The following is a 14,358-nucleotide window of genomic DNA, read 5'->3' as shown; positions in this document are numbered from 1 at the left end:
TGCATTTTATATGTGTTATTTTATTAACACGTATAAAATATAGGTACGTATTATATTTTTTAGTTTGTACTGGAGCTTACTAAAGCTTTATAGATGCCCGATTTTACACCATATCACTAAATAACATTCCGGTTTTACTTTGCGACCCATAGCATTAATTATTTTACTAAGCACATCGGCTAGCTAAGTCAGAATTACAATAATAAAAAAACAATCATTCAGTAAAACTTTATTCACGGAAAATAAATACAAAATATGTTACAATAAAATACCTAATACCGCTTCTCTAAATTATATTCAGTCAGTTTCAACATACAGTACACATTTCCTCAATTACAGTTTATCACAGCACACAACACGCACAGCACTTAAACTATGACAATAGTCGAACCTATTTCATACTATATTGTGGTATTGCCGACTTTCTATCACATAGTATCAGCTCAGCACTGTTTTAGTCTGCTGATAATGACCATAGCCCAACCAATCAATGAAATTATTTTCAGTGTGGAGATTTACGGCCATATTAACGCAAAATTTCGGGTCAAGTGATGTATAGATGTCGAAACTCTTAGAACAAACGTTCTTTTTCTTCGTTCACCCCTTCTCCCACTAGTGAAGCGTTGTTGTTTATATTATTCTACATGTAACCATACATAAGTACTGTAGTTAATTAGTTATAATGTGGTTCTAAACATTTACTAAAACCAACATCACTATCTGATTTATTTTTAATCGCCACATGTCCATCACAAATGCCATATTATAAGAATGGGCTGAAACAAATACATTTTAATCATTAAATGTAATTTTGGTCAATCGAATACTTTATATAAGTCTAGATATAGTCTTAATATCATTGTTCTTGTAAATTTGAAGAGAGATCAGTCGTATAATGTTTAAATAAATAATAATATAATTTTACTGCAGCCAGTCATAGGATCACGCACAGTGTGTGCCATACATATTAATATCCAAGGAATTTGAAACATCATTCATAGCAGATAATGAGGGTAATACTCTCTTGTATAGAGAATAGTTATCTGCTTATCTTTTTCATTTAAAAAATATTTGCTTTCTCCGACATTCACATGTTATCTTCGAACTTAACATAATAAATATTTACATTAAACCAATCTATTACATCAATCCTCTTAACGAACTACAAGCCAACACCTACGCAAATTATAAGTACATTCAAGCAATTAACAATCTTCTGAATCCATTAACCTATTAGTAAATTAACCAACACACCGCCCAACAATGTAACAAACTTGGTAATACGCTTACAGCAAATCCAATTAGCTAATGAAAACGTGCCAGTTAAAAACTCTGTGCATCTCCACAAGACATGGAATCCGCTACAAATAACGCGAGATAAAAGCCTTTGTGCCGGTGAAATCATAATATTGCGCACTTTTTTAGATTTAGATTTGATCAATATATCATCAAGAAAGGACATTATGGCAGCATAATTGTGAGCTAGTTGAACCAGCGATAAAATACTGTCGTATTGTGTAAAAATTGCATCATTCCGTCTCCATTAGGCATTATAAATATTCCATGACTGTATGAAGATTATCCCAGATTGAGCAACATGACACGTCTTTGCATTCCTGGTTCCTTTAACAGTTTCCTTGGACACTCCCAATCTTCTTTAACCTGTAACCTTATCAAAGATGCTATCGAAGAATCTCTTGGTGTCTAGAGAGTTGTCTGTCAGTTTTAAGCCGTAGCTCTCGCCTGGTTTGCAGATGTCCTGGTACCTGATCTGGTGCTTGTTTACTGGCAGCCAGTACCCAACAAAGCCGTCGTCGTTGCGGTTAGGGTTGCTGGAAACGAGTTGTACACTTATTAGTAACCAGCTAAAGTTTTCCAAAAATACTGGGAATAAGGGCAGCTAAAATTCATCCACCTATGGAACTAACCTTAAATAGGTTTGTTCTAATGATGTCTAGACTAGAAATTTTTGGTTGTAAAGTACTCTACATATTCTTACCAACTCACTTTTCACATTTTATAAACACTTTATGAAAGTGTAATCTAACCTTATTTTGAAATATCACCAATTATGTAAAATGTAGTTTTAAATTGATATTTACCCGGTTTGTACATAATTCGTGAACAGCATTGTCATCCAATCCTTCATTAAACCTTCATTCTCGAGAGTAGCGTACAAGCTTTCATTGCCCACGATTGAGTTCGTTCTCAGAACATACGTCATGTCCTCGATATGAGCTGCGCCCGTGTAGGAAATATCCCAGCCCTCTTTCAGAACACTGTTAACATCATCATATGAGAACTGATACAAATACATAGGAGCTCCGCCGGTTTTGCTTCGCATACTTGCCAGTCTAAAAGCTGGATACTTGAAATACTGGTCTGTACACAGTTTCACCGTATTATCCAAATTTATTGTTCCGTTGAAGTATTTATCTTGAATTTCATTTGCAATGCTCGGTAATACTGTTGGTGGTTTGGTCAAAAGGAGATGAGGAGATACGACCAATAGGGGGTTTGCTTTTACTTGCGAGATGAAATTAATCTGGTCGAATCGTTTTCGGAAAGACTCGCATTCAACATTAGTGAAGCCTACTACTAAGGGGATCTGCTTCCCGCGGCCTCGCGCTACTAACACATCTGGATCTTCGTCTATGATTGTAGTTACACCTGAAAGACGAAAGAAATATGAAAAGGGCACTACATAGTAATTGCAAAATTTTAAGTTGTCATTTCGTGTTGTATTATTTTCCTGATCAAAGGATTAAACCTTTAGAGGCACTTTTTCACGTTATTTTTTTATTTATAGTGTTTCTAAAAAAGATAGAATTTGCCAACAAGAATATCTGAGTTATTATTGTTAAATTGTTAATTTAGAATCTATTGGGCGAATATATCAAAAATATTACCTGGATGTGAAGATTCGACGACTGGCGTAAAAGTGTACAAGCCGAACATGTCCAGCATAATGCTATTGGCCTCCATGATCTTCTCAAGAGGAGCTTCGACCAGTATCTGATGGATTTCCTCAGGGTCCGTGGAGTTGATGTTCATTGCGGTGAGGAAGGCCGTGGCCGCAGTCTGCGCGAACGCCGGCGAGGTGGTGAAGTAGATCGGTAGACCTACACCACTCATTAGCCATACCCTGGAATCAGTAAAAAAATATTATACTACGATTATTATAATACGACTGGAACGTCCGAACTATAAAAGTTAACGCGAAAGTTAAAAAAAAAACGTTATAATTTTGCACGATCTGTCTCATCGATTAGTTTTTTTTAAAGAAATGCGTCAAACAGAGAAACTGCTATAAAACCCAAGGACAATCGATTGTAATTAACTATTACGTAAAATACTGACGTCGGCCTATAATGGAATAAATGGAACATTGGGGACCGAAAAATTCAGTCTAACAAGAAAAACTCTTGAAATATGGTATAATGGGGTCAAATAAATGGGGTCAATTAATTGTTTTGGCGAATAATAGTGACAGTATTATTGCCTAGAAGGCATTAGTCAAGAGAGCCACAGCTAATGGTGGTCACGATCCTCAGCCATAAGGATAAGATTATGATGATGAAAGACATAACACAAAAGAAAGCAAGCATACCTCTTGAAGAGTCCTTCGGCGGCTGGCGATAAGGACAGTAGATGTGCACTGCTAGCCCCAGCGCTCTGTCCAGCTAACGTGACGTCATACGGGTCTCCTCCGAATGACCGCGCGTTCCTCCGCACCCATCGCAGCAGGGTCACCATGTCCCGCAAGCCATTGTTACCAGGGACACTCGTCGAGTTTAACGATAGGAACCCAAAAACATTCAGTCTGAAATATAATACATTAGATTGTATTAATGTTTTGTGAGCCCAGCCCAAAAAACCTTTACTAGTGTTAAAAGTTTAAAATTTTTAATTTGGTTCAGATGTACGAATCGATAAGCCAAGAAATAAAAAAAATTATTATGTCGATGATTTTTTTAATTAATTAAGACTCCCGTAATATGTTTCTAACCTAGATTGTGTTTATATTAAGTAATCTTTAGTCATCGCAGCCCTGACCTTGTCACTCCGCGACCAGACAAACAAACAGAAATACAAACATCCGTGACCTATTTAGCGTGATAGTGATAAAAATTGCAGCAGTGCAAGATAAAAATAATAAGATTCATCATACTTCGTTTATCTTCATATGTTAATTTTACACGATAAAATGTTGCGAAAATGACTTATTTATGACACGGAGGTTCCGTGCGTAAAATTAAAGATATAGCTGCAGACGGAGATTCAAACTGTTTATATAATTCAGTTTTTAATTGATATCTTTGACCAAGGTACCCTAAATTGCTATCGACATTTATTTATATAACTGCACTCGAATGGGTTGTGTCCAATCACCTTCGATTATGAGATCACCTACGATTATGAGATCACCTTCGATTATGAGATTAATAACGATATCTCTAATTATCGGATGGTGACCTGACGAAGGTCGCAACTTCCACGTGTAACCGCACAAACACGCTATCGATCTAGCGTATGACGTCATCAACACGTTCCTGTATCTAATAATCTTATCTACTTTGTTTTTAGTCTGGACAGTACACCCCGAATGGCACAGGTTCAAATCTCATGCGGTCATGTAGAGTTGAGTTTTTGCGATATCTCACGCACTGATCGCGAAGAGAATCTCAGTATTGAAACCATACGAGAAAGTTGTGTGATCCATCAGTCACTAGATATCTAAGGTAGGATACGTCAGATGATCATAGTTATAATTACAAAACAGAAGAATTACCTGTAATTAAACGTAATGACAATGACCCTCTTGCTGACGAGGAACTCAGGGCCATAGACGTCGGCATCACCAGAGCCGAAGGCGAAGCCGCCGCCGTGGATGAAGACCACGATCGGAAGACCCGAGCTGATGCCGAGGATGTCGTCATCGAAGCCGGCCTCGTGCGGAGGGACCAGGCCTCGCGCGGGCCTGCCGTGACTATACCTGAAAGAAAGGGCCTGTCAATCAATTTCTCAAGAGATTAGATTTTTGGAATTTTGCTATTTAGTTTACTATTGTGAATACGACTAATTGCCACTAGGTTACGAAAAGTAGTCGTAAAAGTTATATCAGACACCTATAGGTGACTTAAAATCTGACACCAGTGTCAGCAAAACACACTTTGTGTTTATAAGAAGAAAAATGATAATCTGAGCTATCTAGAGCAGAAACTGACATATTCTAAGTATTTTTTCGCTCTCTGACCAATGCAGGCCTGGGACTATAAATGAGTGCACTGAATTACCAAGGCAAGTCGGCAACAGGCACGTGAATATTCGCGTGGATGCAAGCCTCGCTGACGCCGCTGGGCTGCATCAGCCGTTTGTAAAGTGGGTCCTGCTGCGGACAGATCGGGCCTTCGTTCGTCGTGTCCAGGAAACCTTCCCATGGCTCCGGGGGCTGCAGCTCCTGCAAAACCATTAATAGATATTTAAATTCATAAAATAAAGCTTCAATTTTTGTTACTGATTGAACAACAACAAATTGTCGAACTACCAATTTTCTGATTGCTCGATTCAAGACAACATTGTAAACATGCTGTCATTCTAGCTATGTGTGTGTTTTTTGATAGCAATAAACAAATTATCTACTTATCTTGGCACTCTGCCAGAATGTAATTGTGAAAATGGAGCCCTAATATTGCTGTCCGTATATTTGAAATTTGAAAAATCATTTATTCAGACAAGCCAAGATCCAGCGTATAGCGTTGATCACTTCCAGGGTTAAACGTAAACGTAATAGCCTTTTTTACCTTTTGCTTTTTAAATCCATGTTAAAATCAATAAAAAATCTAAATTTAATATTCTGTATGGACTCGCACAGTGCATCCTTTTTTACTGTTTTCATTGTATGTGTTTTTTCTTTGTGCAACAAACAGTGAACAAACCAATTTCACGAAACTCGAGATGAGGACATCAATTGGTTCAGCAATCAATAAAGTTGTTGCCCTCCGTACCTTAAACCTCAAGTCTCCCAGAGGCTGCTTGGCATACGGCACTCCTCTGAAACTGGCGTACAACAAGCCGAAGTCCCCTACTCTCCTCGTGCCGCACACCCATCCCGCTTCGGTCTTGGCCCGGATGCTGCAGTCGGACGTTTCCGGCCATGCGGACGTTGAGATCGCTGGAAATGTATATTTTTAATTAGCTTCAGAGTTCTTTGATCTTTATACATTACACAGTATCATGTCGTTATCCTTTGCGGGGCAGACAGAGTCAAAAGCGAACCCGAAGACCATGTTTAACTGTATGGTAGGCTTATTAAGAAAAAGTGTACGCTAATATAAGAAAGATAAAATCTTTAAAATATTTCTATCATGGGTTTCTTTTTTTAAACACAATGAAATATATTATTTCTTCTTATCGTCTATAGTATGTTTAGTTTATGGGTTTGATTTACTGTGTTAAGTTTTCTTAACAATATGTGATTTCTGCTTAACACTATCTTCGTGTGGTATGTGCTTGGATCGGAAATAGATTATAAGGAAGTTGATATTGATAACTCATTGTAGAAATCGAGTTTTCAACAAAACATTAATATGCAAGATATTGTATGTCATAAATAAATCTATTTTTAGAACCAACTAGAATAAATTTGAAGACGAAAGATTATTTTATATTTAACAGTAATTAAATTAGATTTTCTAATGAAGTTCTTTGAAGTGACCGATTGTATAATCTTCTATGTGTCTGTGGACACTTTTATTAATGTGCGATTAACACATGAAATATTGTTTGATATAGTAAATCCACCATAAAACTATTTATGAGATCATCGATATCTTGACGACCTCGGTGGCGCAGTGGTAAAGTTCTTGCCACTGAACCGAGAGGTCCCGGGTTCGATCCCCGGTCGAGTCATGATGGAAAATGATCTTTTTCTGATTGGCCCAGGTCTTGGATGTTTATTTATATATGTATCTATTTATAAAATATAGTATCGTTGAGTTAGTATCCCATAACACAAGTCTCGAACTTACTTTGGGGCTAGCTCAATCTGTGTGATTTGTCCTTATATATTTATTTATTTATTTATTTATCGATAGGCTTGTAAAACTTTTATATATTTTACTTTTTTTATATTCACTTTTTCAATAAAATTATATCTTTAGTTTCCTCTCGAAATAATAAATTTTTGAAAACATTTTCTTTGAAAAAAAAATTAGGCTTTTTTGAATTGAATATTCATACTTAATATATAAATTCGAAAGTCTGTATTTCTGTCTGTTCCGGTTTCACGGCTAAACCGCTGAACCGATTTTGTTGAAATTTGGTAAGCGTGTAGTTAAACACTGTTACAAATATGATGTAAGACTAGTAAAATTCTTTTCACAGTGACAAACGTTCAATAACCGAGTATAATGTATATGGAATCAAATGATTTTGGTGTACTGTAGCATTGGAAGGCCGTAATACCGTCACTGCGCCACGCGCCGGTTGCTGCGCTGATATGTATAATATTTATATATGGACTTGAGTTGCTGCAATCTACATGCTTTTTCATATTGGGGATAAAAGGCTATTTTCCAACCATACATTAGATTTTTTTTTCTAATCCTGGTAATAAACAATGGTAAGCTCGTATGGCATTTGAGGGACCAACACTGTTTAAATGAGATTCTTTCGGCTTTTCCTTATGCAGCATTATAAGATAAATTTTAAGTATGAAAAATGTGAAGATTTAATTTGTGAATATATGCTTTGCGTTCAATGTCAACAAATTTATATGGGGCTTTTGAGACAGTTACATTATTTGCAGTCACAATTTTTTAATCAAAAAGTATTCCTAATCTTCAAGTCAACTTGGGGCAAAAATACATTTTTTGTATGTTTGTTTGTAACGCGTTAACTTTCGAACCGCTGGTCTGATTTTGATGAAATTTAAAAGGTATGTAGGATCTGTCAATAGAATTTTTAAGTTTCATTTTTGAAATATTTACAATTTTGTAAAAACCCATCAAAATTTTATTGTGTTCGCGAGGTCAAAGTTCGCGGCGAACAACTAGTAACTGTTATCACAATAAAAAATGGCGATATCGCGTAATTAATAAAACACGGGAATTAAACTGACATTTTACTGTATACTATACTACTATTATTTAAATGTCTTTATGCCTTTTTAATCAAATAGCGGTAAAATGCACGTGGTAAGTATTTCTATACTATAGCAGGAGGAATATAGGAGCAAGTCAAATATTTGCTGGGAAAATCGACATTTGCAGAAGAACACCCACAAGCCACAAAACAACCACTGCTATAGAAAGTCATAATATTATCAATACTAAAGACCATACAACCAATCCTAATCATCAACATTTTCAGCCTACGTCAACCCACTGCCTGGATATACACCCTACATCATAATATAAAACCTAGATCTTTTCCCGAGACCCAATATAAGATAAAATGGTCCACTCTATCATAATCGAAATTGTATATTTAACACGTTCAACTGTGTTATTTTAAGTCATGCACTGTAATTTTATAAACAGCACTGGGCAGAAAAAATTGAGAAACGATTGGGGTTCAATGTAAAGTGAGCATTATGCCATTAAATTAAAAGTTATTTTTGGTTGCAATAATTAAAATGTTAAAATGCAAAATATTTTAGGTCCTATATAGAGGTAATATAGTCCCATAATACGTTTCTTGCCCTTGATATGCTCTTTACAAAAAACATAGTTCGGTTAGTGGCCGCGAAAATGATAAATGACGCCAACTTTACCCAAACCCCTTTTAGCAAGATAAAAACTCTGGGATATAAAGAACTCTCATTTCACTTCAATTTGTCTCAGTAAAGTAATATCAGTTGAAAATCGACCATATCATACAATATAACCTAGGAAAGTACTTCCAAATGTTCATCAAACATATCCTAGAACCATCCATTACTGCTGGGAAAAAAAAATGAAAATGCATATAGCATTTACTTATGCATCCATAAGGAAGGCCATTACCCCAATCCTGGCTTTAAAATGGCTGTAACGATATCCAAGAACCATCTGCCAAAACCGCACTGATATCAATTTATTCCTTTAAATCCTACGATATCACAGACAAGACACTAAACACTTGGTTGAAGCACTATACGTCTGAAATAGCGGCGTGATTTTTTAACTAGCAAGTTGTTTGAGCAACAATCGAGCGCCATCACTCCGCAACAGGAGCACACTTACGGCAGTGGATTCACAGTATACACTAACGCGTCACTCACCGCAGCAAGCGATGACAAGAACACCAAACATGACTGTCCACGAGCTCATCTCGAGCGGCACTGAGGGTCGCCGGCGCACGCCGCTCTAGTTATACCAATACCCGGCACGATCGATTGATAACGTGATAGCGCGAAACCTCAAAGCTTGGTCAAGTCAAGCGTCTATGCCTCTTCAATGGCTTCAATTTGACGACCTCGGTGGCGCTGTGTTAAAGTGCTTGCCTTTGAACCGAGAGGTCCCGGGTTCGATCCCCGGTCGGGTTATGATGGAAAATGATCTTTTTCTGATTGGCCCAGGTCTTGGATGTTTATCTATATATGCATTGGTTATAGAATATATTATCGTTAAGTTAGTATCCCATAACACAAGTCTCGAACTTACTTTGGAGCTAACTCAATCTGTGTGATTTGTCCTGATATGATGGCTTCTTGTAACCCCCTGAACCTCTGTAGCCTAAAGTTCAAGACTTCTGGTACACAGCATTCCGTAGGTTCGCGTACGTTTCATATCACGTATTGTAAGAAAATCATGTCATTACGTGATAAACGTATAAATAAATAAGCACGTACTCATTCGCACGAATACCAGCACGATTGATAATTGAAGCGTTAATTAATTTTAAGAGTTACATACGTGGTACGGAACGCCTTATTCCAAAATTCACGTTATTTCTATGAGTAGTCTCATCTGTCCCGATGTATGTTTGTCTGTAATCAAATCTTGCAAGTCTCGCTTGGCCTGTAGAGTTGAAATTTTCCACTTTCCATGACAATGCATTATTATGATAAGCATCTTCAGGACTAACTCCCAACGACAATCAATTGTTTAACGCACGGACGATTTTTTTTATCCCTTGGACGACTGTAAAAGCATCACAAATGTCATTTTTAACCCCGGACGCAAAAAGAGGGGTGTTGTAAGTTTGACCGCTAAATGTGTCTGTCTGTGTACGTGACACCATAGCTCATCAACGGGTGAACCGATTTGGATGCATTTTTTATTATTTTATAGCTAATTTTTATGCGGTGGTTCTTAGATGTGTTTGATCAAAATCTGTTAAGCCGTTGAACTTGTAGCGTAATGAATGTTGAAAGTCGGATCTTTTTTAATTTGCCTAATAAATAAACTTGTTGTAAAATTGTTTCAATATTGGTCTAAAATAGATCCATAGATCAACCTAGATAGATCTAGATTTGGTTCATAAATCGAATTTCACTGTTCTCCCAATCGATACCTTGTCCTTTGTTATAAACATCATTATCTTCACAAAAATAGTTGCATACACGGGCCAGTTCGTACTAACTCATGGTTCGTTGGCACACGCGTCGATCTTGCAGATAATTGTTTCAGCTTATTGTAGATACAATACGATTACTCCATAAACATTATGTTTCCATCCGATTCACTCGATCAAGTGCTCCGCTATCGTATTTGTGACAAATGTGTAATCGAAATTATAACCGAAATGGATAACGTGTTAGGAGCAAGTCTTATTGTGTGTTAGGAACGATGGTTTTACTAAGCTTAGAAGAATTAAGGTTTCATCGAGTCAACTCCAATTTAATACCCATAAGAATAAAGTACTCACATTGATATAAAAATAACAATCTTCTACTCTCTTTCTCATCCGTACGTTTTCCACAGCCATAGAGCGAGGAGCCCAGGATCCTCTTTCCTTAGTTTTCTTATCGACTTCGCATGCAATATGATCTAAAATCGTGTTTGCTCATCAAATCTAACTTTTGTTATACAATTTGAGAAACATCATTGAGTTATAAACATATTATGTGTTTGGAAAACATCTGACTCGGTACTAAAGAGAGGTTATCGTATTCGTATATAAAAAGATCACAATCTAATCACAAAGTTGATCTTGGAAGATAATCTTTAAAACTTTAACTAATAGCAAAAATTGTCGAAGCTAATCTACATTTCTATGCTAAAATTAAAGAATTTTGTTTGTAACTTGTATTGTGTGTGCCGAATTTGATTGAATTTGGCACAGAGGTAGAATAGCTATTGAAGAGTAACATAGATTACATTTTATTATTTAAAAAAAATGCGTACGAAGTCGCGGGCAGTCGCTAGCATTAGTATATAGGAAAAAGAAAATATGGTGTGATTGACGAATGATGACGCGTTGATGTCTTTTCAACAACAGCAGGAAACATATAAATAATATACTATATGTTTTGATCTATGTATGTGTTACATAGTAATAATCTTTACTATGTATTGTTACGTTTACACATCCGACTTCTTCGATGTTTAACCGACTACATTAATGAGGCAGGTTATGTCTAAACCTGCTTCCGGTGAAGGGAAACGTCGACCGTGAAGCTCAATTTGTAAGAGATTTCGATAGATGGCGGTAGTCGTAAAATGTCGTGTCAGATGCTTTAGGCGACCTGTCGAAAATATCCCTTGAGCGCTTTTCCCACTACTTTACTTGTGGTCCAATTTCCTAATTGTTCTTAGGCTCAGTCTCCGGAATCCTTAATTGTCAGACCATTACATCATCCAGGACATGAATTCGGACTCGATGAACCTAAGTTCCTGAAGCGACTAATTTATTTAGCTGCTTCGGACCACGCACATTATAGGGTTCCGTAGTTTGTTACGGTGGTGTGGTGGGAGACACTTGATTCTAGTATAGGGGTACACAAAAAAAATGTTTTTTTTTTTTCAAGTTTTTATTCAAGTCTAGAACTTACTTTTGGGGCTTGCTCAATCTGTGTGATTTGTCCTGATATATTTATTTCCATACTAACGTAGTTTCCAAATACTACGAACACAATGAGTCCTGGTTACTTGAAATAAAAATTATTCATTCATTTGACCACTTTGGCGGCGTAATAAATGTGTATACTCACACCAAATTACATTATTCTAGTACTAGTTTTTGAGCAAGACCGCGGACGGACGGACGGACGGCAAGTGCGAAACTATAAGGGTTCCTTGTCTGTAGTCTGTAGGACTACGGAACCCCAGAGATGAGATAAATCGTTGCGTTAACAAAACGACAAAACGTTCTTACTATACTGCTACCTTATATAAAATATTATTTTAGTTACAACATTACCATAACCGGTGTTATGTCATTGTCCAGAGGCTCTGGCGTGACGTGTGCTGTGTTTACACGAGTTTTGACACAAAACCTTCGTCGACCTTGGCCGTCATTGAGCACTCGCCACCTCGCTACCACGTGCAGCGGTCAGGACAGGACGCTTCAGTCAGAACAGGGTTGCCACCTGTTCAGATTTTTTTTCCTGCAAATGAAATCATTCATCATGAAATCATCACGACTGCCTATTAAGGCTCAATATTCATTATTTCAGGTCAAGTTAACTTGACTCTTGACTCGATTTTACAAGCTCTTATTTAGTTGCACCTGTCTTAAACGTGTGTCTGCAATCTTAATTTCATACATAGTATAAACCTAGTCTCTTCATTTTCCAAGACAATGCATTTTTTTGATAAGATTGGCCTGATGATGCACTCAGCTGTGATTTTTTGTCACGTCTTCAATCCAGATTTCCCTGATGACAATAAAAAGTTGTGGCAAAAGTGATATGTTTAATAAATTGTGACTGGCAACCCTTCTTCAGAGGTTACGGACCCGACACGTGTATAATATTTGAGACAAGTCTTATCTGTGGGGTTAGTGCGGGTTTGCACTTCACTTCACTTCTCAACATCGAATCTATTTGAAGTGGGACGCAGCGAACATTGCAGTGTGTTTGTTATTACGTCACAAAGGCGCTATGTGATTGGTTCGCTGCGTCTCACTTCGAATCGATTCGATGGTGAGAAGTGAAGTGAAGTGCAAACCCGCACTTCGCCCTCTGAATGCTGTTTATCAATTCAAAGTATTCGGACCTTAGTCTCCGATGCTCTATGGCTGAGAAAACAATAGTGAAATCCCACATGTGTAAAACGGTTAAAAAAAAAACAAGTCTCCTCTAAACAAGTCTAATTTTGAAAATAATGATGTGGTGAAAAAATCTGGAACCGAGCCCAGTCTATCCCAGACAATGCTCTTTATTCGAGCAAGTTATTCATTTCGCTATAGCTGAGCTACCGAGACCATGCCAATTCGTAACAGTGAGGCGTGTTGATTAGTTAGGACTTCTTCTTCATAGTCGCATTCCTCATGGCTGAGGGTCGTGGTTATTACGCGGAATGAAACACACACAACAACTTTCTTGGCACTATTAATGGAGTGGTTCGCCATTGCCGTCTCCATTTCACACACGAGTTAATAAGAATCAACCAGTGTGCAGGTTTCCTCACGACGTTTTCCTTCACCGGAAGCAAGTGGTGATCGATGAAAACTATAATACTATACATGAGTCAGATTGGTATACAAACTCATGTGGCACGAGTAGGATTCGAACCTCGGCTCGATTAGGACTCGATCCACAGGCGGGCGTCTTAACCGTTACACCACCGCCGATAGGAGGGCTCACTTCTCTCTAATGAAGATATTACAAGGCGTAAAGAGATGAATTAATTTGGCCTGAATCATTTTAATCATATCTTTGCAAAATGAAGGTGAGAGGTTTATCCATTCGCAAGTTAATTTGACGTGTGACTGCATGATATGATAATCGCTGCCACGTGCAATGATGAGCGCGCGGGGGTGGGGCAAGCGGGCGGGGTGCGGTCGCTATGAAGAGCCCGACTTTGGATGTGATCTTAGTTTTGAATGGATGCAGAGGATATGTGATGAATACACATATATAAATAGATTTTTTTAAATCACTATTTAAACTTTTACACTTCGTATTAATAATCTTTATATAATAGTCTTCTGTTCTGGGCTATGGTTCGCCAATTGGGAGCTATCAGCTCCCAATCCACACAAATATACGAATACATGAAACTGGCTAAATATTGGCCTATGTCGACGAATCAAACAACTCAACTCAACAAAGTCTGATCAAATTGGTTCAGCGGTAAAGCTATGCGCGACAGACTGTCGTATTAATAATTTTGTAAAATATAAATATATATATATATATATATATTAGGACCAATCACACAGATTGAGCTAGCCCCAAAGCAAGTTCGAGACATGTGTGTCAACGAC

At 37.4% G+C, this 14,358-nt stretch overlaps 2 protein-coding genes across 7 annotated transcripts in view; one reads left to right on the top strand and one right to left on the bottom strand.

Annotated features, from left to right (window-relative positions):
- PKD (Protein Kinase D) overlaps window positions 1-14,358 on the top strand; it is a 72,487-nt gene that overhangs the window by 22,725 nt on the left and 35,404 nt on the right. The window lies entirely within an intron of this gene.
- On the bottom strand, window positions 215-9,425 carry LOC128677135 (juvenile hormone esterase-like). The gene is made up of 8 exons (XM_053757770.1): window positions 9,266-9,425; window positions 6,009-6,175; window positions 5,298-5,461; window positions 4,793-4,996; window positions 3,611-3,823; window positions 2,910-3,145; window positions 2,103-2,670; window positions 215-1,832 (listed from the first exon to the last, which is right to left on the bottom strand). Exons 1-8 carry the CDS (start codon window positions 9,312-9,314, stop codon window positions 1,658-1,660), a joined length of 1,776 nt encoding a protein of 591 aa, XP_053613745.1. The 5' UTR covers window positions 9,315-9,425; the 3' UTR covers window positions 215-1,657.

Source organism: Plodia interpunctella, chromosome 17 (genome assembly GCF_027563975.2).
Source record: "Plodia interpunctella isolate USDA-ARS_2022_Savannah chromosome 17, ilPloInte3.2, whole genome shotgun sequence".
Taxonomy (NCBI): Eukaryota; Metazoa; Arthropoda; class Insecta; order Lepidoptera; family Pyralidae; genus Plodia; species Plodia interpunctella.
This window is presented reverse-complemented; position numbering and strand designations above follow the sequence as displayed.

Coding starts and splice junctions, on each gene's coding strand:
- LOC128677135 (XM_053757770.1), bottom strand. CDS start 9,314: ATGAGCTCGTGGACAGTCATGTTTGGTGTTCTTGTCATCGCTTGCTGC. Junction 5,462..6,008: donor TGGGAGACTTGAGGTTTAAG/GTACGGAGGGCA, acceptor ATGGTTTTGCAG/GAGCTGCAGCCCCCGGAGCC. Junction 4,997..5,297: donor CCTGTTGCCGACTTGCCTTG/GTAATTCAGTGC, acceptor CCTTTCTTTCAG/GTATAGTCACGGCAGGCCCG.